Raw genomic sequence first — 24,799 nt, 5'->3', positions numbered from 1 at the left:
AGGTGCACAGTTTATTTGCCCATGAGGACTTCGTCTTTCTCTACTTTTATATCCTAAATTAGCAAGGCAGTTTCAGAAGGGGGAGCACTGTTATCGTAGGTACTCAGGAACTAACAAGTCACACCTGTAGGGTAAGACAGTTTACAGGAACCAGTAAATCACAACTTCAAGGTAACTTTAGAAGGCACACACTGTCTTATCTTACATGTGGCAGGCGAAAAGGATTTCTGCAATCAGCAACAGCCTGTCAAGACCTAGCTGGCCCTTTGATGGCAAGCGGGAGGGGGTCTGTAGCACCAGGAGCGTGGAACTCCATCCCGGTTTCCTACATGGGTGGCAGGGACCCAAGTACTTGGTCCACCATCCACTGCCTTCCCAGGTGCATTAGCAGGAAGTTGATGTCAGGAGTTAAAGCTAGGATTCAAACCCAGGTACTCTGATGCGGGATGTACACATCTTAACCACCAGCCTAAATGCCTGTTCCCATTACATACTTTCCTTTTTGTAAAAGATTTTATTTATTTGAGATGTAGAGTTACAGACAGTGAGAGGGAAAGACAGAGAAAAAGGTCTTCCACCCATTGGTTCACTCCCCAAATGGCCGCAACAGCTGGAGCTGGGCCAATCTGAAGCCAGGACCCAGGAACTTCTTCCAGATCTCCCATGTGGGTGCAGGGGCCCAAGCACTTGGGCCATCTTCTACTGCTTTCTCAGGCCATAGCAGAGAGCTGGATCAGAAGTGGAGCAGTCAGGACTTGAACCGGAGCCCATATTGGATGCCAGCACCACAGGCGGAAGATTAACCTAGTGTGCCACAGCACCAGCCTCTACACACTTTCTAATGTTATCAAGTCATTAAGGGGTTATAAAATTATTCAATTATGTGCCTATGTTGGGGCATAGCAGGATAAGTCACCACCTTCAATGCCAGCATCTCATATGGACACCAGTTCAAGTCTTGGCTGCTCCACTTCCAAACCAGCTCCCTCCCTGCTAATGTGTTTAGGAAAGCAGTGGATGATGTCCCAATAGCTTAGGTTCTTACCATCAACGTGGGAGACCTGGATGAAGCTCCTGGCTCCTGGCTTTGGCCCGGCCCAGACCAGGCTGTTAGGGACCATTTGAAAAGTAAACCAGCAGATGGAAGATCTGGATGTGTGTGTGTGTGTGTGTGTGTGTGTCTTTCCCTCTGCCCTTCAAATAAATATATCTTTATTTAAAAAAACTATTTAACAAACATTTATAGAGTACTCTCAAAATACCAGGCCCAACATGTGTCCAGAGAATACAAAAATAAACAGTAAGCCCCTGTCCCCTAAGATCTCTGTCCCGGGACAGGCATTTGGCCTCATGGTTAAGATGCCAGCCAGGATGCCCACATTCCACACTGGAGTGCCTGGATTTGATTCCTTGCTCTGGCTCCAAATTCTAGCTTCCTGCCAATGCAGACCCTGATAGGCAGCAGTGACAGTTCAAGTAATTGGTCCCTGCCACCCACATGCAGGACCTGGGCTGGATTCCTGCTCTCAGTTTCACCCTTGGACCCAGTCTCAGCCATTGAGGACATCTGGAGAGTGAACCAGCACATGGAAGCTCTCTCTATGTGCCTGTCTGTCTCTCTGCCTCTTGAATTAAAAAATCAAATTCCTAGGGTTGGCGTGTGGCATAGTAGGTTAAGCCTTTGCCTGCAGTGCCGCCATCCCATATGGGCACTGATTTGAGTCCTGGCTGTGCACTTCCTATCCAGCTCCCTGCTAATGTCCTGGAGAAAGCAGCTGAAGATTGTCCAGGTGTTTGGGCCCCTGCATCCACGTGGGAGATCTGGAAGAAGTTCCTGGGTCCTGGCTTCGGATTGGCCCAGCTCCAGCAGTTGCGGCCATCTGGGGAGTGAACCAGCAAATGAAAGACCTCTTTCTCTGTCTCTCCCCTCCCCTCCCCTCCCCTCTCCTTCCCTCCCTTCCCCTTCCCTCCCCTCCCCTCCCCTCCCCTCCCCTCCCCTCTCCCTCCTCCCCTCCCTTCCCCTCCCCTCCCCTCCCCTTTCCTTCCCTCCCTTCCCCTCCCCTCCCCTCTCCTCCCCTCTCCTCCCCTCTCCTCCCCTCCGCTGATTTCCCATGACCCTCAGTGTTTATTGTAAGTATTATTACCTTTCTTCCTTTGTTTTGGGCCACTCCCAAACAAGGTCTGCTGCCAGGAGCCCCAAGAGGCTGGGCAAACACACTTGAAGGTCTCCTTCCCTCTGTGGCTCCCTGTTTCTCAAACATTCTTGGAACTGAAGTCCCCGGTGTCTTCCACCAACCCGGCTCTCTCTCCTTTTGACTTTTTTTTTTTTTTTTTTTGACAGGCAGAGTGGACAGTGAGAGAGAGAGAGAGAGAGAGAAAGGTCTTCCTTTGCCGTTGGTTCACCCTCCAATGGCCGCCGCGGTTGGCGCACCGCGCTGATCTGATGGCAGGAGCCAGGAGCCAGGTGCTTTTCCTGGTCTCCCATGGGGTGCAGGGCCCAAGCACCTGGGCCATCCTCCACTGCACTCCCGGGCCATAGCAGAGAGCTGGCCTGAAAGAGGGGCAACCGGGACAGAATCCGGCGCCCCAACCGGGACTAGAACCCGGTGTGCCGGCTCCGCAAGGTGGAGGATTAGCCTAGTGAGCCGCGGCGCCGGCCTCCTTTTGACTGTAGTGACTAAGCCACAGCACCTTCCTGATGAACAGCGAGGAGGCCTGGGTTCCTCCACTGCTCCGGAGGTGAGGGAGGACTGCCTCTTCTCCTCGACCCTACTCTGCCACCCCTAGGGCTGAGGGGAGGACCGGGCAATAACCCTACCCCTGCTGGGGATAGAGAAGACAGAGGGGAAACAGACTATGCCATCCTTTGTTCTGCCAACTCTCAGTATACATTTTCCTGTGAGAGAGAGAGAGAGAGAGAGAGAGAGAGAGAGAGAGAGACCTAAAGGTACAAAGACATCCAAGCAAGAAGAAGACTTAAGGAGGAAATCACAGCATGATGCTGGGGCATGGGGAGGTAGGAAAGACCCGGGGAAGGAACAGTACTGCTGCCAAGTTATCAGTCACCTCCTTATGTTCTCAAGAACATTGCTTTTCTTTTGTTTGACCAGTTTCACCTCTCAGATTCCCGTAAAACATGTTGTCCAATCTGAAACCTTACCACAACGACAGAGTCACCTTACCTGTTCCTGCCCTGGGATTAAAGCCCAGACGGCCCGCCCGAGTACCCCACCTGAGCCTCTGCAAGAAGGCAGCCATCTCCGACCCGGAACACTCGGCATACTCCTCAAGCGACCTGCAGTAGCACCCATGGCCCCAGAGAAGGTTCTAATCCCCTCCCTCCTGCTGCTGCTGTCGCTACTGCTGATGCCCACGGTCTCTAGCACCCCACATTCAGGTAAACAAAACTAATTTTCTATGAAGGGGAAGAGAGCAGGAGAAAATGTGGCAAATCGGGCCTCACGTGCATTAAGATGTAGCCCATGTTATTCAGCTACAGGGATTGGGGGCGCATTAGCCTTGCTCAGTGCCAGCTTCCTCATTTCCCAAAAGGAGAAAACGGTGCTTCCAGCTAAAGGGTATTGTGATAGTCAAATGGGATATGGGATATTGTATGTGAATGTGTAAGTGTAGCTGGCAAAATGCACACATACACACATGTGCACGCACTCACACACACTTGCAAGCTTTCTTTTTCCCTCAACCCTTTTCCAAAAGAGCAGTGAACCTCCCAGGGCCCAACTTGGTGGCAGTGGTGTGTGTGTGGGGGGGTGTTTGTGGCAGCTGCAGGTTCACTGAAAATCAGGAAGTCCTTGCTTACATTCTGTACAATGCATAAGACATGCCACCAACAATTTTCAATGCTGTTTAATGGAAATGTAATAAACCAGGAAGGACTTCTCTATCACCAGGTAGTATTCATATTGAAGCGTTAGCCATACCAAGCCCTGTTCTAACAGCTCACCTTGTGGGAGGCAGACCTTCCGTTAGGAGTCCCAAATCTGCCCTGGTTTTTACTATAGCCAAAGTGGTCCAGCCCTCCACAGAAGAACCACACAGAAGAGAGCTCTTGCCCGTGTATATTTCTATGTGAGACCACATTATCCCCAAGGACTACTTTGGGGTAAAAGAAAAAGGGTCTTTAAAAAGTTCATGGAAATTCTTATTATGAAAAAAAAAGCTACGTACAGGTTTCAATTTTGCAGCAAAATAAGCTTATCTTTTAATTCCATTCTTCCATGAATTATCTGACGTACCCTCATAGCTTTGCTACATTCTCAGCATTAATTTGGTCCCAAAATCAGAAATTTACCTGTTCCACCCCAATTGAAACATTTTTCTCATTTATAAGGAAAGTTTTCTGGAACCTGCTGAGCCCCATAGCCCCAGAGAAAGCTTTTCAAAAAGACACCAAGGCCTGAGTCCCCTTGGCCTGGAGCCAAAGCTCTGGCCCCAGTGTGCCATTTCCAGTCCACCACCCAGGACACACACACTGCTCCACCCAAAGCAGACTGCCGCTCCTTGTGCAGCTCCTGTTTTCCCGCCTGCTCAACTCTTCATGCACCCAGCCCAAACACTGTTTCCTCCTGCGACCAGAAGTGAGCTCTCCCTCCCGTGCGTGTGCTCAGCCCTAATGCTAAGAAGGACTCTCTTCTTAGTGCTTACATTCTAACTTGGGGTTTTTTTTGTTTGTTTGTTTTTTTGTTTTTTTGTTGTTTTTTTGTTTTTTGACAGGCAGAGTGGACAGTGAGAGAGAGAGACAGAGAGAAAGGTCTTTCTTTGCCCATGGTTCACCCTCCAATGGCCGCCGGGGCCGGTGCACTGTGGCCGGCGCACTGCGCTGATCCGAAGGCAGGAACCAGGTGCTTCTCCTGGTCTCCCATGGGGTGCAGGGCCCAAGCACTTGGGCCATCCTCCACTGCACTCCCTGGCCACAGCAGAGAGCTGGCCTGGAAGAGGGGCAACCGGGTACATTCTAACTTGTAACGAAGGTGTGGCTGTGCCTTTCCTGACCACACCCCTGCCATTCTGGACTGTAACTCCCTCAAGGGCACACGCCAGCCATTGTTTTCATAACCCTCACACTGCTCAGCACAGTCCTCTGTGAATACGAGCTACCTGAAAGGATAAACCCTCATGCCTCAACATGAAAGCTCAAGATGTTGCCCTGTGAAGACCGCACCAGGTTTCACAGTAGCTCCACTGACATTTGGGGCTGATTAATTCTTTGTTGTGAGAGCAGTTCAAGGCTGTTTAGCAAGTCTCCCAATCCTACCCCCAGTTATAAAAGCCAAAAATATTTCCAGACACTGCCAAATGTCCCCTGGGGAGGGACTCGAGTTGAGAACCTCTTCTGCATGCCAATCCTTCTTAAACCCGACTGCGCATTTGGATTCACCTAAACACTTAGACTCAGCATGGGCATCAGAGGGCCCTAGATCCGAATCCTGGCTCTGACACTCTCCCTGCAACCCTGGACAATTCACTTGAATTTTCTTGAGCCTCAGTTTTATCATACTGAAATGAATACAATGCCACTTATCAGATAGATTTGATGTTAAAATTAAATGATCTAGGGGCTGGCATTGTGGCACAATGGGTTAACGCCCTGGCTTGAAGCTCCAGCATCCCATATGGGCACCAGTTCAAGTCCCAGCTGCTCCACTTCCGATCCAGCTCTCTGCTATGGCCTGGGAAAGCAGTAGAAGATGGCCCAAGTGCTTTGGTCCCTGCACCCATGTGGGAGACCCGGAAGACGCTCCTGGCTCCTGGCTTCGGATCGGCACAGCTTCGGCTGTTGTAGCCAATTGGGGAGTGAACCATCAGATAGAAGACTTCTCTCTCTCTCTCTCTTTCTCTCTCTCTCCTCTCTCTCTCTCTCTGCCTCTCCTCTTTCTGTATAGCTCTGATTTTTTCAAATAAATAAGTAAATCTTTTAAAAAATTAAATGATCTATAATGTCCACCTAGAAAGGGCTTAATAAATGGACTGAGTAAAATTTCAAGGGTGATGAATTGGGGCAAGCTTGCTGTGCCACCAGATGGCACTGTTACAAACCCCATAGGATGGATGGTGGCTGGGCAAAAGCCTTGTATCCCAGCCAAGTACAATTTCGAAATGCAAGCTCTGGGGCCGGCATTGTGCCGTAGCAAGCTAAGCCTCTGCCTGCGATGCATCCCATATGGGCACCAATTCAAGACCTGGCAGCTCTACTTTTGATCCAGCTCTGTGCTAATGTGCCTGGGAAAGCAGCAGAATATGGCCCAAGTACTTAACACCAAGTACTTGCACCCATGTAGGAAGAAGCTCTGGGCTCCAGGTTCTGGCATGGTGCACTTCCAGACATTGTGGCCATTTGGGGAGTGAACCAGGAGCCCAAGAACTTGGGCCATCTTCTGCTGCTTTCCCATGCACATTAGAAGGGAGCTGGATCAGAAGCGGAGGAGCTGAGACTTGAACCAGTGTCCATATGGGATGCCAGCACTGCAGACCACAGATTAACCTGCTGTGCCACAGCACTAGCTAACAATTTTTTTTTAAATGTACTTGCATTTTATTTGAAAGGTAGAGGGACAGTGAGAGAGAGAGACAGAGATGGACAGAAAGAGATCTTTCATCTGCTGGTTCACTCCTCAAATGCCTACAATAGCCAGGGCTGAATCAGGCCAAAGTCAGGAGCCAGGAACCCCATCAGTGTCTTCCACGTGGGTGACAGGGACCCAAGCACTTGAGCCATCACCTGTTGCCTCCCAGGGTGTACATTAGCAGGAAGCTGTAATTGAAAGCAAAGTTAGGACTTGAATCTAGGCACTCTGATGTGGGATGCAGGCATCCCAAGGGGTGTCTTAACTACTGTGTCAAAGCCTGTCCCTAAAATATAGCTCTTAAAATAACTACATGAGTGCTCAATATGCTTTTCACAAGGAAAAGATAAATATGTGACAGTATATGAGGATATCAGGAAACAAATGACATATTATTCATTAACTATATTACTAATTATAAAATGATATATGACAATAGCTAACTCTTATGTCCCAGGAATTATTCTAATACATGTGCTTCACATGTATTAACTCATTTTGTCCTCACAGAAATCTAATATTTTTAACTTTTAATTTGTCAGACTTTCAAAAATGTTGTAGAAATAATAAGAGTTCCAGTAGATTATCCTTCATGCAATTGTTTTCAAATAACATCTTACGTAACCGTAACATGATTATCAAAACCAGGAAACTGGCATTGATACAATAGCATGAACTAATCCAAAATTATTCAAATTTTGCTCATCGTCCCACATTAATGGCCTCTGACTGCACCAGGGTCCAACCCCAGAGTCGGTACTGAATAACACTGACCTGTCTCTTCAGTCTTCTCCAACCCAGGGTAGTTTCTCAATTTTCCCTTGTCTTTCATGACCTTGACTCTTTTAAAGAAGATCAGTCAGTGATTTTGTAGAAAGTCACGCAGTTGGGGCTTGTCTGATATATTTTTGGCAAGAATACCACAACACCGGTATATCCTCATGTTACTGGTTGACTCTGAGCACTTGGTTCAGGAGATGTCTGCCAGGCCCTAAAGTTATTATTTCCCCCACTGTAATTAGTAAGTGTCATGTGGAGAGAAACTTTGATATACAAATCATCTATTTCTTGGGGCTGGCGCCATGGCTCACTTGGTTAATCCTCCGCCTGCAGCGCCGGCATCCCCATATGGGCACCGGGTTCTAGTTTTGGTTGCTCCTCTTCCAGTCCAGCTCTTTGCTGTGGCTCGGGAGGGCAGTGGAGGATGGCCCGAGCACTTGAGCCCCTGCACCCACATGGGAGACCAGGAGGAGGCATCTGGCTCCTGGCTTCAGATTGGCGCAGTGCCAGCCGTAGCGGCCATTTGGGGGGTGAACCAATGGAAGGAAGACCTTTCTCTCTGTCTCTCTCTCTCACTGTCTATAACTCTACCTGTCAAATAAAAAAAATCTATTTCTTTTCATTATAATTTTACCCATTAATTTATAGAATTCACTGATGATTCTTGCCTACACGTAATTATTATGGCCTGTGGTATTAACCAATTAGTGATTTTCTATTTCCATAATTCCTTCTATATTTATTCATTGGAATTTTACTGTAAGGAAAACATATTCCTTCTGTCTCATTTATTTACTTGTTCAATTACTTATTTTTTTTTTTTAAAGGTCTTTTTTTATTTTATTTTTTTTTTTTTGACAGGCAGAGTGGACAGTGAGAGAGAGAGACAGAGAGAAAGGTCTTCCTTTTGCCGCTGGTTCACCCTCCAATGGCCGCCGCTGCAGCCGGCGCACCGCGCTGATCCTGGCAGGAGCCAGGATCCAGGTGCTTTTCCTGGTCTCCCATGGGGTGCAGGGCCCAAGCACCTGGGCCATCCTCCACTGCACTCCCTGGCCATAGCAGAGAGCTGGCCTGGAAGAAGGGCAACCGGGACAGAATCCGGCGCCCCAACCGGGACTAGAACCCGGTGTGCCGGCGCCGCAAGGTGGAGGATTAGCCTATTGAGCCACGGCGCCGGCTTGTTCAATTACTTATTTATGTATGTATGGGCTCATGGATACCTATGAGTTAATAATCTGTTACTATCATTTTTCAATATGTTGTTCATATTGTCCCCAAACTGGCCTTCAAGTTGGCTTCTTGTGACCTTTTGACATACTTAAATAATTTTTCAAGCAGTTGCTTACTTTATGACCTCATGACATACTCCAGACTCATCTTGCACCTCCCTGCCACAGCCCTGCCATTTCTCTAGAGAGCCCTGATCCCTTTCATGGGAGGAGAGTACTGACAAGCCCAGGGCACTAGATATGCCCTTGCTAGCAGGTGATATTGGTGCTGGACCCTCTAGTGGACAGACATGTGAAATAACATGTGAGGACACACATCCTCCAAAAAGTTCAAAGAAAAATACACACATAGTTTCTTCATAATAGGAACTTTTCATGAACCTTTAAAAGATTATTTATTTATTTGGTATGCAGAGATGACAAAGAGGTAAGTTCTCACTCGCAGATTCACTCCCTCAAAAGCCTGCAATGGCAGGGTCAGCCAGACTGAAAACAAGATCTAGGCTCTCAATCCAGGTCGCCCACATGGGTGGCAGGGACTCAACTACTTGAGCCAGTACCTTTTGCTCCAAGAGTATAAATTAGCAGAAAGCTAGACCTAACAGCAGAGTTGGGACTGGAACCCAGGCACTCTAATGTGGGATACAGGTGTCCCAAATGGTATCTTTAAAAAAAATATATTTATTTATTTATTTGAAAGGCAAAGTTATAGAGAGGCAGAGAGAGAGGTCTTCCATCCACTGGTTCACTCCCCAAATGGCTGCAACAACCGGATCTGTGCTGATCTGAAGCCAGGAGCCAGGAGCTTCTTTCAGGTCTCCCATGCAGGTGCAGGGGCCCAAGCACTTGGGCCATCTTCCACTGCTTTCCCAGGCCATCGCAGAGAGCTGGATTGGATTGGAAGTGGAGCAGCCGGGACTCAAACCAGTGCCTATATGGGATGCCAGCACTTCCATCCACAATCCAGCACTGTGGATGGAAGACCTCTCTCTCTCTCTCTCTCTCTCTCTGCCTCTATGTAACTCTGCCTTTCAAATAAATAAATAAATAAATAAATATTTTTTAAAAAAAGATATCAGAAAGGCAGAAAGGATTTTGAATGTTTTCACCACAAAGAAATGATAATGGTTTGGGCCAGCGCCGCGGCTCACTAGGCTAATCCTCCGCCTAGCGGCGCCGGCACACCGGGTTCTAGTCCCGGTTGGGGCGCCGGATTCTGTCCCGGTTGCCCCTCTTCCAGGCCAGCTCTCTGCTGTGGCCAGGGAGTGCAGTGGAGGATGGCCCAGGTGCTTGGGCCCTGCACCCCATGGGAGACCAGGAAAAGCACCTGGCTCCTGGCTCCTGCCATCGGATCAGCGCGGTGCGCTGGCCGCAGCGCGCCAGCCGCGGCGGCCATTGGAGGGTGAACCAACGGCAAAGGAAGACCTTTCTCTCTGTCTCTCTCTCTCACTGTCCACTCTGCCTGTCAAAAAAAAAAAAAAAAAAAAGAAATGATAATGGTTTGAAGAGATGGACATGCTCTCTGTGATTCGAAGATGACACTATACATATTATAGATATGTATGTATGGAATATATATATAATATATATGTATGGAGTATATATATATGACGTATATGTATATACGTCAAACATCACATGGTTCTTTATAAATATGGACCATGTTTATGTGTCATTTTAAAAAATACAAATTAGGTAAACGAAGCACAGAGAAGTTAAGCAACTTATCTAAAAATCACAGAGCACACATGTCGTAGAACTGGAAAATCAAAATAACAATAGCCACCCGGCAAATCCTAAGGAGTGGAAGTAACTTCTTCACATACACATGTCAGCAAGACCTTTTCTTGGAAATAAACAGAAGTCCCTAGTAACAGCCACAGAGGTAGCATCATGTACTCATTGTCTGCCTGGGCACTAGGTACCCACTGGAGCTCCTAAAGTCCTGTGAGGGAGACATTGCTGTCTCAGATTACACATCAGGGAATCAAAGATCAAGGAGGCTAAGTGATGTGTCCAAGACAACCTAGCTAAGCCACAGAGCCAGTAGTTGATTCCACACGTATCTGAATATAAAGTCCATGCTTATACTACACATCAGTGTTTCCTAAAATGTATTTTCAGTGGAACATAGTTTAGCTTTTTTTTCACTTTAGTAGTTACATGTTTATTTTAATTGCATGTTAGGAAAAAAATCTTAGTATACATCAAACTTATTTCAGATATAATACTGCATAGAGTGATGGCGTTTTGTAAAATAAATTTAGATAAAAAGTATGAAGTAAATAATAATAGAGGCAGGAAAAAATTCATAAAGATAGCCCGTGAGTGTTTGAGGATTAGGACACATAACACTCTAGTATTGTGTAGATTCCTTCTCAGGCTCGCCCAGGAAATCAGAGTCACGTATGACTGCAGAAAAAACAACAGATTAAGGATCTTGGACCTAGACAGGTTTTAACTCTAGATGTGTCATCATTACCTTTATGAACTTGGACATTTCATTTGATCTCTCTGGGCTTCCATTTCTGAACTAAGAGAGAGAGAAAAAGAGAGCAATTTAACTAAGACTTCTTTTGAAAGCAATTTGATAATAGCATCAAGAAACACAAAACTGTCCCCTTTTTTTATTTTTATTTATTTGAAAGGCAGAGTTACCGGGAGAGAGAAAGAAAGAGAGAGAGACAGAGTGAGAGAGAGACAGAGAATCTTCCATCTGTGGTTTCACTTCCCAAATGACCATAACAGCCAGGGCTGATCCAGGCTGAAGCCAGGAGCCAGGAGTTTCATCCCCTGCTTTCCCAGGCACATCAGCAGGAAACTGGATTGGAAGTGGAGCAGCTTAGACTCCAATTGGCATCCATATGGAATGCTAGTATCCCAGATGGAGGCTTAGCCCATTATACCACAATGCTGGCCCCACAAAACTGTTCTTAACTTTTGATCCAGTAGTTCCACTTTGGGAACTCTCCCCTAAGAAAATGAAAAACATTTATAAGAACAAAGAAATTGATTAATACTGTGTCTCAAAATAAAACAATCTAAATATTCAAAGGAAAACATAAATAAGTTTGAACACATATACTTGGAGGGAGTGTTATACGATCACTAAAAATGCTATGGGGGCAGGCATTTGGCGCAGCAGTTAAGTCACCACTAGGGACACCTGCATCCCATATTAGAGAGTCAGCTTGAGTCTCAACTCCTCTACTTTTTTTTTTTTTTTTTTTTTCTGACAGGCAGAGTGGACAGTGAGACAGAGAGAAAGGTCTTCCTTTGCCGTTGGTTCACCCTCCAATGGCCGCCGTGGCCGGCAAGCTGTGGCTGGCGCATCGCGCTGATCCGATGGCAGGAGCCAGGTACTTATCCTGGTCTCCCATGGGGTGCAGGGCCCAAGCACTTGGGCCATCCTCCACTGCACTCCCTGGCCACAGCAGAGAACTGGCCTGGAAGAGGGGCAACCAGGACAGAATCCGGTGCCCCGACCGGGACTAGAACCCCGTGTGCAGGCGCCGCAAGGCGGAGGATTAGCCTAGTGAGCCGCGGCGCCGGCCCAACTCCTCTACTTCTAATAACTTCCTGCTAATGTACTCCCTGGGAAGCAGCAGGTGATGCCTTAAATACTTGGGTTCCTGGCTCCCAGATGGGAGATAGTGATTGAGTTTTGGGCTGTTGTTTTTCACCTGGCCCAGCCCTGGTTGTTGCAAGCATTTGGGGAGTAAACCAGCAGATGGAAGATATGTCTCTGTCTCTGTCTCTCTCTCTCTCTCTCTTTCAAAAAAATGAAAATTAAAAATTTTAACATTATGAAAAGACAGTAACATGCTTATGAAGTGGGGAAACAAAAGAAATCCGTTCACAGGGCCGGCGCTGTGGTGTAGTGGATAAAACCACCGCCTGCAGTGCCGGCATCCGATATGGGCGCCGGTTCGAGTCCCGGCTGCTCCACTTCTGATCCAGCTCTCTGCTATGGCCTGGGAAAGCAGTGGAGGATGGCCCAAGTCCTTGGGCCCCTGCATCCATGTGGGAGGATCGGCCCAGCTCCAGCCACTGCAGCCATTTGGAAAGTGAACCAGCAGATGGAAGACTTTCTCTCTCTCTGTAACTCTGCCTTTCAAACCAATCAATATATCTTTTTTTTTTTTAAGTAATCTGTTCATATACTATGGTAATCACTATATAGAGAAAAACCTGTGCAGGCAACAAATATGCCAAAATACCAATAGTTGGTAAAAATAATGATTTCCTTCTATTTTCAAAATTTTCTCCAATATACTGAGATTATATTTAGAAAGAAGAAAAAGTATCAGTTAAGGGATTCAGCTTCATAATCACCAAGAATCCTTTGGCTCTAATATTCTGTGGCTTTTCTCTGGAAATGGGTGGAGGTCAAGCAAGAACAAAATGTTAGAAAAGTGTAGTGGCAGGGGTTACACCTCTTTAAATTATTTTAATGGCACTGAAAACAACACATGAGAACATCTGAACACTAGCACTTGCGGAGATGGTGCAAGCCCTCCATCTGAGTGGCAGAAAGGGCACGAGTCGGGGAAACAGGAGACCTCAGTTGAACCAGATGATCTTGAGAGCCCTCTCCAAACAACAACTCGCCCAACCACTCACTGAACAAACATCCATCAAATGCTACCACGTGCCAGGAACCATGAGGCTGAATGATCACTGAACCAGTCCTTCAGAGTCTAGTGAGGGAGAAAGATACGGCTTTCATTTCATTTGCTGTAACAAAATACCACAGACTGGTGGCTTAAACAGGAGGGACGCATTCTTCACAGTCCTGGAAGCTGAAAACCCAAGAACAAGGTGTCTTCAGGTTTGCTTTCTTCTCCCATCCAAGTACTAACCAGGCACAACCTTGTTTGGCTTCTGAGACCAGACAAGAACAGGCATGTTGAGTGTGACATGGCCACAGACTGGTCTGGTTTCATCTAAGTCCTCTCTCCTTGACTTGCAAATGGCCACTGCCTTGGTATGGCGCTGATACAACACAGTAGCACAGCACAGACCAGGCGGCTTATAAACAACAGAAGTACATCCCCCACAGTTCTGGAGGTGGGGTGTTCAAGATCAGAGTATCAGCGTGACTGGGCCGTGGTCAGGTGGTGACCTGTGTGCTGTTGCAGACACCTGGCTTCTCCTGCGTCTTTATATGCCAGAAAGACCAGGACCGAGCTCTCTGGGGCCCCTTTCACAAGGGCACTAGTCTCATGCACGAGGGCTCCACCTTTTGGCATAATTAGGGCCCTGTCTCCTAATACTGTCACATTAGGGGTTCGCTTTCAACATGCAGCTTTTAGGGGGACACATTCAGTCCACAACAGTAGCCTTCTTGCTATATTCTCACATGGTGTTCCTCTGCCTGCACACACTTCTGGGGTCTTTTTTGTGTCTAAATCTCCTCTTCTTATAAGGACACCAGTCAGAATGGATTAGGGCTCAACGCAATAGCCTCCTTTTAACCGAACCACCTCTTCACAAGCCCTTTTCTGAGGTACTGGGGATTAGGGCTTCAATGTGTGACTTTGGGGGCACACAATCTGGTCCATGACAGATTTCCAGCAATAAAATATAAATGTGCAATAAGAGAGCTATGTTCATATAGGATAGGAATCACATTAAGACATAATAAATTCTGACAGGAAACATCAGAAACTACTACACACATGGGGCCGGTGCTGTGGAGCAGCGGGTTAACGCCCTGACCTGAAGCACCGGCATCCCACATGGGCACTGGTTCGAGACCTGGCTGCTCCACTTCCTGTCCAGCTCTCTGCTATGGCCTGGGAAAACAGTAGAATATGGCCCAAGTCCTTGGGCCCCTGCACCCGCGAGGGAAACCTGGAAGAAGCTCCTGGCTTCAGATGGCGTAGCTTCGGCTGTTGCAGCCAATTGGGGAGTGAACCGTCAGATGGAAGACCTCTCTCTCTTTCTCTCTTTCTCTCTTTCTCTCTCTCTCTCTGCCTCTCCTCTCTCTGTGTAACTCTGACTTTCAAATAAATTTTAAAAAAATGAAAGAAACTGCTACACACAGGAGAAGTCCAGTTCTAGCTTGAGGAACTCAAGTGTACAAACCACCATCCTTGGTTGCCATGAAAATATTTTAGGTATTGCAAAATGGAGATAAGACAGAATAAGATAATAAAACAGGCTTAGACAGAGGCCAAAAGGATTATATTTGTTCCAGAGGAACAATGATAAATGCCAACCTCTTATGGCTGAATGAAGATTGCAAATTTGACAGAGTAACTTGGAGTCAGGTGAAAATCTTGGCTCATAGAGTGATCTTCTCCTTTCTCTTTCTCCTTAAGTCGTGAGGATTTCATTGGAGGGTGGTGGTGTAAGTTCTTAATAAATTCCCTACTTTGTCCTCTCTTCCATCCAAAAGCCATTCTTTCTCCATTTACTTTCAGCTAAGCTTTTCTCTAGGCCACATTTTTTTTAAAGATTTGATTTTATTTATTTGAGAGGTAGAGTTACAGACAGAGAAGAGAGAGAGAAAGAGAAAGGTCTTCCATCTGCTGGTTCACTCCCCAGATGGCCGCAACAGCCAGAGCTGAGCAGATCTGAAGCCAGGAGCCAGGAGCTTCCTCCGGGTCTCCCATGCGGGTGCAGGGGCCCGAATACTTGGGCCATCTTCTACTGCTTTCCCAGGCCATAGCAGAGAGATGGATTGGAAGAGGAGCAGCCAGGACTTGAACCGGCGCCCATATTGGATTCCAGCACTGCCCCTAGGCCATATTTCTTTAGCCATTTAAAACTCCCTCTATTTCTCTCTCTCTCTCTCTCTCTCTCTCTCTCTCTCTCCTCCCTCCCTCTCTCTCTCAACCTACCTTTAATAATCTTTAAAAAAGTAAAGGAGAGTAAGGTCTTCTATCTGCTGGCTCACTCTTCAAATGGCTGCAATGGTCCAGGGTTGGGCCAGGCTGAAGCCAGGAGCCTGGAACTCCCTCCAGGTCTCCCACGTGGCTGGCAGTGGCCATTTTCTGTTGCTTTCCCAGGAACATTAGCAGCAAGCTAAATCAGAAGTGGCACTCATATGGGATGTGGGTGTTGCAGGTGGTGGCTTAATCCACTGCACCACAATACCAGCACCTCTCTCTCTCTTTAAATTTTCATTTTACTTGAAAGGGTGTACCTTAGCAGGAAGCTGGATCTGAAGAGGAGGATCCAGGACCGTAACAGTCGCTCCAATACGCATGCGGGAATCCTAAGCAGAGGCTTAAGTGCTGCACCACACACCCACCCAAATATTCCTCTTTTGAAGTAACCTAGATTCCTGAAGTGAAAAGGAGAAACTGACCCGTGCTAGCCTAGGTAGCATAGTGCTAGGGGGCATTTCTGTTGGTCTCTTCGCTTACTGGTGCCCGCAAGTGAAATGGTTCCTTCCAACAGGGGTCGCCAGAGGCCATGGGGACCAACGCCAAACTTCAGGGAGGTGGCTCTGGGAAGATGGCCAAGAATGTGAGTGCAAAGGTCAGTAACTCTGCATCAACAACAACGATGGCATCACCATGACCCTGACTCTCTCCCTTGAGCCCCTCTGAGACCATTGCAGATGTTATCTGAGCTGACATCATCCACCCCCTCTCCACCAGTCACCGTGTTCAACACCAATGCCTGCTTCCTTATTGAGTCTCAGGCAAGAACTAAACTCCTCCAGGGTCTGCAGGAGAACCAACTGAATGTCAAGCTTCCCCCAACCCAAATTAACCTTTTTCCTGAGAACCAGGGCTGCTTTCCAAAAGCTTTCTGAACCCTATTCTCAGCCCTATTTTCCTCACAGGAAAGAATGAAAGCAGAGAGGCAAGATGGCTGTCCAAGGTAAAGCAGCCACTAAAACACACTTAGGTGTGGCTTTCCATTCTTCAGTCTTGCCGATGATATCCTGATACCCCCTCTACGTCTGCCACATAGGTCAGGAAAAACAACTTGGAGATCTTGGTGTTCAAACAGATGTAAGTCCCCTCTCTTCTGTGTTGACCCATTTTCACAGCTTGCTGTGGGATGAGAGAGGAAGTGAAGACATGGGAGATGGCAAGGAAAGCCCTACCTCCCCCCTACTCAAATGTGTTAACTCTCCTGTCTGAGCAGGGTTATCTGTTATTTCAGGTTGGTTCCTGAGAGCCCCGAAAAGAAAACTCATGACAGTGCCTAGGCTGCCAAAGAAGCACTGTCCCTGTGATCACTTCAAAGGCACGGTGAAGAAAACCAGTAAGTGTTAAGGGATGGTCTCCATAAACCAGAGTCACCCTTGTGGAATCACAGGGATAAAGCAGGGGTTGAGAATAAAGAGGAGGGATGAATAGAAGACTAGGTAGGCACACATCTCAACCCTTTCTACTTGGTGTCAACTTGTGGAGAAAGGGGAAGAATGAGAAAGGCAGGATACAATTCTCCAGGTACAAGAATGGCTTAACCAAATTCCTGAATTTTATAGAATTTCACTGAGTGGCTGGTGCCGTGGCTCAATAGGCTAATCCTCCACCTGCAGCACTGGCACACTGGGTTCTAGTCCCGGTCGGGGCGCTGGATTCTGTCCCAGTTGCTCCTGTTCCAGTCCAGCTCTCTGCTATGGCCCAGGAGTGCAGTGGAGGATGGCCCAAGTGCTTGGGCCCTGCACTCCATGGGAGACCAGGAGAAGCACCTGGCTCCTGCCTTTGGATCAGCGCGGTGCGCCAGCCGCAGCACACTGGTGGCAGCAGCCATTGGAGGGTGAACCAATGGTAAAAGGAAGACCTTTTTCCCTGTCTCTCTCATTATCCACTCTGCCTGTCAAAAAAATTAAAAAAAAAAAAAAAGAATCTCACTGAGTGTCTGAGTGGAGGCACATGGGCTGTTGGGGACCTGCCCATTGATCTCTGAAGATGACCATCAGTATCAGTGTCAAAAAGAATTGGACTACTCCCTGGTTCAGCAGTTTTTAAGTATCATACAAAAAATGGCAAATAATAAACTGATATTGTGATATTACAAGGAATGGAATAAGCCAGAATCCTTATATATACTGTTGATAGAAAATAAATTTGTCAAGCTTTTGATGGGGGGCAGAGGAAAGGACAAAAAAAAAAGAAATTTGGAAAAATTTTTTCAAAAAGACAGTAAATTTGACAGTAACTACAAAAATTATAAATGAGTACACATTTTGACACAGTAATCTCACTTCAAGAAATTTCAACTATAGAATACAAGCATGAGTACTCAAAAGATATATGTGCAAAAGGGATGGGTATTTGGCTCAGTGGCTAAGATTCCACGTGGGACACCTACAGCTGCATCCCATATCAGAGTACCCGGGTTTGAGTTCTGGCTCCACTTCCAGTTCCACCTTCTTGCCAATACACAATCTGGGAGGCAGTAGGTGATGGTGCAAGTATTTGGGAAATACTTCCAGGTGGGAAGTGGGAAACCTGGATTGAGTGACAAGCTCCTAGCTTTGACCTGGCCCAGCCCCAGCTATAGTAGACATTTGGAGAGGGAACCAGGGGACTGGAGATCTGTGCCTTTAAAATAAATAAATAAATAAATAAATAAATAAATAAAGCAAATAAATAAATAAATATTTTTAAAAGATGCATATATGATAATAAATTATAACAATATTTATGTTGAAAAATGGGTAAAAATGTTCAACAAAGCAAACTGCACATCTGTAGCTGTCAAAAATTATGATGAAGCAAATCATTATGCATTGAAGCCAGCGCCGCGGCTCACTAGGCTAATCCTCCGCCTTGCGGCGCCGGCACACCAGGTTCTAGTCCCGGTCGGGGCGCCGGATTCTGTCCCGGTTGCCCCTCTTCCAGGCCAGCTCTCTGCTGTGGCCTGGGAGTGCAGTGGAGGATGGCCCGAGTGCTTGGGCCCTGCACCCCATGGGAGACCAGGAGAAGCACCTGGCTCCTGCCTTCGGATCAGCGCGGTGCACCGGCCGCAGTGCACCAGCCCCGGCAGCCATTGGTGGGTGAACCAACAGCAAAGGAAGACCTTTCTCTCTGTCTCTCTCTCTCACTGTCCACTCTGCCTGTCAAAAAAAAAAATCATTATGCATTGACTGAAAAGATGTACATAAAAATTTAAGTGAAAAAATTTATGTAAAAACACCTACATCACAAAAATAAATTTCAGGAGGATTAAAGGTCTACATTTTATTGTATTTTTTAAGGATTTATTTATTTATTTGAAAGGCAGAATTACAGAGAGGAAGAGAGAAGAAGAGACAGAGAGATTTTTCATCTGCTAATTCACTCCCCAAGTGGCCACAATGGCCAGGATTGGGCCAGGCTGAAGCCAGGAGCCAGGAGCTTCTTCCCAGTCTGCCATGTGGTTGCAGAGACCCAAAGACTTGGGGCGTCTTCTGCAGCTTTCCCAGGCACATTAGCAGGGAGCTGAATCAGAAGTGGAACAGCCAGGACTCGAACCAGAACCTATATGGGATGCCAGCACTGCAGGCAGTGGTTTTACCTGCTATGCCACAGAACCAGCCCCAAAGATCTAAATTTATAAGGAAATAGTGGAAAGTGTATTCACAATCTTTGAACAAAGAAATTTTTTAAGTTACCTAATAGTTTTTCATTCTTTTAGTTTTTAACAATTTTTTTAGAATATTTTATTTCTTTGAAATTTGAGTTACAGTGAAAGGTAGAGCCAGAGAGAGAAGTCTTCCATTCTGCTAGTTCACTCCCAAAATGACCACCATGGCCAGAGCTGACCTGATCTGAAGCCAGGAGCCAGGAGCTTCTTCCAGTTCTCCCACACGGGTGCAGAGGCCCAAGGACTTGGGTCATCTTCTACTGCTTTCCCAGGCGATCACAGAGAGCTGGATCAGAAGAGGAGCAGCCGGGACTTGAACTGGCGCCCATATGGGATGCCAGCACTGCAGGTGGCAGCTTTACCTGCTATACCACAGCGCTGGCCCCAAAATGTTTCTTTTTACTTCTCTTTTGTTTTGTTTGTTTGTTTTGAGAGACATTTGAGAGAGAGAGAAAGAGCTCCTATCCACTAGTTCACGCTCCCTAAACGGCCGCAATGGCCAGTGCTGGGCCAGGCTGAAGCCGGAAGCCAGGAACTTAATCTAGGTCTCCCATATGGGTGGCAGTACCCAACTACTTGAGCTATCACCTGCTGCTTCCCAGGCTATGCATTAGCAGGAAGCTAGAATTAGGAATGGAGATGGTACTCAAACCCAGGGACTCCTATATGGGATGTGGTTGTACCAACTAGTATCCTAACCACTATACCAAATTCCTACTCCAGGAAGGATTTCTTAAACAAGATATAAAACACACCACCCATGAAAGAAGACTGATAAGTCTGACTTCACTGAAATGAATAAATTTTGGTCATCAACAAATAAAACAAGAAGCTATTGATTATATGATATATGCAATATATATAACCTGCAAAGGGTTAGTATTCAGAATATATAAAGAATATCCTACAGATCAGTGAGAGATAGTTACGCAATACCACAAGACAAATTGGCAAAAGACATACTTAGCTACTTCACAGATGAGGAAAATCAAATAGTTAATAAATATATGAAATGGCATACAACTTTGTTATTATTAGGAAAAGTTAAAAGGAAAATGAGGGAAGAGTTTGGCCTAGCTGATAAGATGCTGGTTAAGATGCTGGTGTCCCACATCACAGTACCTGGGTTCAATTCCTGGTTCCAGCTCCTGATTCCAGCTTCCTGCTAATGCAGACCCTGGGAAGGGAAGGTGATGGCTCAAGTAATTGGTTCCTGGCACCGATGTGGGAGACCTGCATTGTATTGCTGGCTCCTGGTTTTGGCCCTGGGCCTAGTCCTGGCCACTGCAGGCATTTGAGGGTAAACTAGTATGTAGGAGAATCTCTCTTTTCCTGCCTCTCAAAAAAAAAAAAAAAAAAAAAAAAAAAAAAGGACTTTAAGTGTATATCTGTCTCTGACTCTCAAGTAAATAATTTTAGAATGACGTATCAGAATATAATCATGAGATTGTCAAAAACTTTTAAATTTGACAAGATCAAGGTTTGGCAAAGAGGAGAACATAGAAACTCTCATATGTTACTAATGGGAAAATAAATTGGCACATCACTTTAAAGAGTGTTGTAAGCTACTAAGGTTTAAACTACGTGTACTATGTGAACCAGCAATTCCACTCTTAGAAATGTAGTCAAAAGGAATGCTTATGTAAACCAGGAGAATGTACAAGAACTTCTTAAGGGCTGGCATTGTGGCGTAGCAGGTAAAGCTGCTGCCTGCAACTTCAGCATCCCATACGCAGGCATGTTCATGTCCCAGCTGCTCCACTTCTGATCCAGCTCCCTGCTAAGGGCCTGAGAAAAGCAGTTGAGAATGGCCCAAATCCTTGGGCCCCTGTACCCAACATGGGAGACCTTGGAAGAAGGTCTTGGCTCCTAGCTTCAGCCTGGTCCAGCCTCAGCTAATGCAGCCATCTAGGGAGTGAACCAATGGATGAAAGATCTCTGTCTCTCTCTCTCTTTTCCTCTCCTTCTCACTGACCTTCATATAAATAAATAATTCTTAAAAAAAAAAAAAAGACTTCAGGGCCACTGCTGTGGCATAGCAGGTAAAGCCGCCACCGGCAGTGCCAGCGTCCCATCTGGGCACCGGTTCAAGTTCCAGCTGTTCCACTTCCAATCCAGCTCTCTGCTATGGCCTAGGAAAGCAGTGGAAGATGGCCCAAGTCCTTGGACTCCTGAACCCGTGTGGGAGACCCAGAAGCAGCTCCTGGCTCCTGGCTTCAGATCAGCACAACTCCGGCCATTGCGGCCAGTTGGGGAGTGGACTAGTGGATGGAAGACCTATCTCTCTCTCTCTCTCTCTCTCTCTCTCTCTCTGTCTCTCTCTCTCTCTTCCCCTTTCCTCTCTCTGTGTAACTCTTTTAAATAAATAAATAAATCTTAAAAAAAAAAGACTTCCAAAGAAGTACCGCTCATAACTGACCCAGTGGGAAGCTGACCAGAAGTCCATCAGCAGAATATAAATAATATGAGGGTACTTCAAAAAGTTTATAGAAAAAGCTTTATATTGGGGAAAAAATTTTGGAATTCATGCACAGTTTTCTCATAATGCACATTTTTTAAAGTTATTTAAAAGGCAGAGACAGAGAAAGAGAGCTCTTCCATCCACTAGTTCATTACCTATATGTCCACAACAGCCAGGGCTGAGCCAGGTCAAAGCCAAGAGCCCAGAACTCCATCCAGTTCTCCCACTTGGGTGGCCAGTTCTCCCAAGACTTGAGCCATCACCTGCTGCCTCCCAGGCATTAGCAGGAAGTTGAATCAAAAGTAGAGGTGGGACTTGATTTCAGGCACTTCAAAAGGGGATGTGGGCGTCTCAAGCAGTAGCCTGACTCACTGGGCCTCAACACCTGCTCCTATGACACACATTTTCCATTTAATTTTTGAAGTACCCTTGCCAATTGTGGTATATTAGAGTAATCTATCTGTGGAAATAAACAAATGCATAATAACACAAATGAAACTGCACCGCTTGGAACACCTGTATCCCACATCAGACTCCTGGCTCCACTCCCAGTTCCAGCTTCCTGCTATGGGAACCTTGGGAGTCAGCAGATGAAGACCCAAGTGGTTTGGATCCCTGGCACCCATATGGGAGACCTGGACTGAATTCTAGCTCCTGGCCTCAGCCTGGACCAACCCGAGCTGCTATGGGCATTTGGAGAGTGAACCAGCAGATGAGAGAACTCTTTCTGCTTCTTCTTTTAAAAAAAAATGTTTTTTATTCATTTGAAAGGCAGAGTTACAGAGAGAGAGGGAGGGAAAAACAGAGAGAGAGAGAGAGAGAGAGAGAGAGAGAGAGAGAGAGAGATTGATTCTATCCACAGGTTTACTCCCCTAATGGCTGCAACTGCCAGGGTTGTGCCAGGCCAAAGCCAGGAGCCTGGAACTTCTTCCAGGTCTTTCACGTTGGGTGCAGGAGCCCAAGCACTTGGGCCATTCTCTGCTGCTTTCTCAGGCTCATTAGCAGGGAGCTGGATCAGAAGTGGAGCAGCCAAGTCTCAAACCAGTGTCCATATGGGTCGCTGGCATCGCAGGACATGGCTTTATCTGCTACATCACAATGCCAGCCCCTCTTTCTGCATTTTAAATAGACTGCATAAATGAACTTAAAAATAACCTCCTGAAAAAGATAGCTAAAGTATGATTTCATACACTGCCTTAGTCCAACTCAGCTGCTACCACGAAACACTGCAGAGTGGTTACAAACAAGAAAAATGTATTTGCCACGGTTCTGGAGGTTGAGAAGTGTGAGATCCAGGTGCTGGTGGATTGCCTGGTGTCTGGCAAGGTCCCACTCTCTGGTTTATAGATGCTGCCTGTCAGCTGGGTGCTTACATGGCAGAAGGCAAAACCAAGCTCCTCAGCCTCTTTAATAAGGTCATTAATCCCATTCATAATGGTTGTGCCTTCATAACTAAGTTTTTATTAACTCCTATAGATGTGTATTTTGCAATAATAAAAAAAAATTGTTAAGGGTGAAGAGCAAAGTACTAAATATAATATAATCTCATTTCTGGTTTGTTTGTTTGTTTGTTTTTGACAGGCAGAGTGGACAGTGAGAGAGACAGAGAGAAAGGTCTTCCTTTGCCGTTGGTTCACCCTCCAATGGCCGCCACGGCCGGCGCGCTGCGGCCGGCGCACCACGCTGATCCGATGGCAGGAGCCAGGAGCCAGGTGCTTTTTCCTGGTCTCCCATGGGGTGCAGGGCCCAAGCACCTGGGCCATCCTCCACTGCACTCCCTGGCCACAGCAGAGAGCTGGCCTGGAAGAGGGGCAACCGGGACAGAATCCGGCGCCCCGACCGGGACTAGAACCCGGTGTGCCGGCGCCGCTAGGCGGAGGATTAGCCTAGTGAGCCGCGGCGCCGGCCCATTTCTGTTTTTTAAAGTAAACCATCATGTTTATATAGCAGAAGGTACAAAAGATGTAGCAAATGATTAACACTGGTTAGTTCTAGGAAGCAGGCAACAGAGGTTGGGGTGGGAAGAATATTTTTACTTTTGTACTATATATTTTTTTCTACTGGACAAGTCTTACCCTTATAATTTAAGAGCGCTCATAAAAATTAAATTTTAAGCATGTTCATAAGGGGGTGGGCATTTGGTACAGTGGTTAAGCTGCTACCTGGGACACCCAAATCCCATGTTGGAGTGCCTGGGTTCAAGTCCTTTCTCCGTTCTCCATTCCAGCTTCCTGCTAATGTGCACCCTGGGAGGCAGCAAGTGATGGCTCAACTACTTAGATTCCTGCTGCCCATGTAGGAGACCTAGATTGAGTTTCTGGCTCCTGGCTTTGGCCTGGCCCTGCCCTAGCTATTGCAGGCATTTGGGGAGTCAAAAGGTGGACAGGAGATTTCTTTCTCTCTCTCTCTCTCTCTCTCTCTCTCTCTCTCTATCTATCTATCTCTATCTCCCTATCTCTTTCTCTGTGTGTGTGTGTGTGTCTACCCTTCAAAGAAAATTAATTTAAAAATGTTTTTAACATTAGCACCCCTCTCTCTCTCTCTCTTTTTTTTTTTTTTTACCCAGGAGGGCATCAAAAGTCCCACAGGCAGCCAAACAAGCACTCCAGAGCCTGTCAGCAGTTTCTCAAACGATGTCAACTAGCAAGCTTTGCTCTGCCCTTGTAAGAGCTCGAAGAGTCCACCCTCCTCCTGAAACATTCTCAGTCAAAAGGGTAGTGACTCTGCCTGGAGGATGACCTTACTCTCTCCACTCCCTGTCCTTATCCCCTAAATCATTCCAGGGCTCTCAAAAGGCATTTTCCCGACATCATATTGATTATTGCTTCCCATAGGGTCTTCTGTTGTCTTTTCCTTCGCCCCCCCCCCTTACCCAAGCTTAAGATCACCTGGAAGGATCCAGAAACCCCAGCTACCTAGCTGATCTCAATTCTAAATATAGGCAGGAAAGTAGCAAACAGAGATCAATAAATATTTTTAAATGCAATAAGTCAATAATATTTCTTTCAAATAGGGACTGCCACGTCAGTTCAATCCAGATGACCCACTTTACCCTGTTTACGCCAAGCCCACTCCAGGTTCTAAGCACATTCCTCGCCACCATGATCCTCACTTTCTCTCCACTGACTAACTTTTTATCCTTCACTCATTCAACAAATTTTCCTTATGTAAGAGCTAGGGACAAAGAAACTAGGTATAGCAAT

General features: G+C 46.6%; 1 protein-coding gene and 1 long non-coding RNA gene across 2 annotated transcripts in view; one reads left to right on the top strand and one right to left on the bottom strand.

Moving 5' to 3' along the window:
* The window catches only part of LOC149120786 (uncharacterized), a 124,461-nt gene that overhangs the window by 77,453 nt on the left and 22,209 nt on the right, over positions 1 to 24,799 (bottom strand). The gene's annotated exons all lie outside the window — the stretch shown is intronic.
* On the top strand, positions 3,112 to 24,585 carry CXCL17 (C-X-C motif chemokine ligand 17). The gene is made up of 4 exons (XM_089318779.1): positions 3,112 to 3,397; positions 16,004 to 16,084; positions 16,721 to 16,822; positions 24,163 to 24,585. Exons 1-4 carry the CDS (start codon positions 3,310 to 3,312, stop codon positions 24,261 to 24,263), a joined length of 372 nt encoding a protein of 123 aa, XP_089174905.1. The 5' UTR covers positions 3,112 to 3,309; the 3' UTR covers positions 24,264 to 24,585.

Source organism: Oryctolagus cuniculus, chromosome 18 (assembly GCF_051225735.1).
Source record: "Oryctolagus cuniculus isolate XC-2025 breed Fujian yellow rabbit chromosome 18, ASM5122573v1, whole genome shotgun sequence".
NCBI lineage: Eukaryota > Metazoa > Chordata > Mammalia > Lagomorpha > Leporidae > Oryctolagus > Oryctolagus cuniculus.
The sequence above is the reverse complement of the archived record's forward strand: the minus strand, read 5'-3'. Positions and strand labels throughout refer to the sequence as shown.

What these genes read in the sequence shown, in the direction of transcription:
- CXCL17 (XM_089318779.1), top strand. Translation starts at nt 3,310, where the DNA reads ATGGCCCCAGAGAAGGTTCTAATCCCCTCCCTCCTGCTGCTGCTGTCG. An exon ending in CTCTAGCACCCCACATTCAG is followed by an intron (nt 3,398 to 16,003) that starts GTAAACAAAACT and finishes TCCTTCCAACAG; the next exon opens with GGGTCGCCAGAGGCCATGGG. An exon ending in CCAAGAATGTGAGTGCAAAG is followed by an intron (nt 16,085 to 16,720) that starts GTCAGTAACTCT and finishes CTGTTATTTCAG; the next exon opens with GTTGGTTCCTGAGAGCCCCG.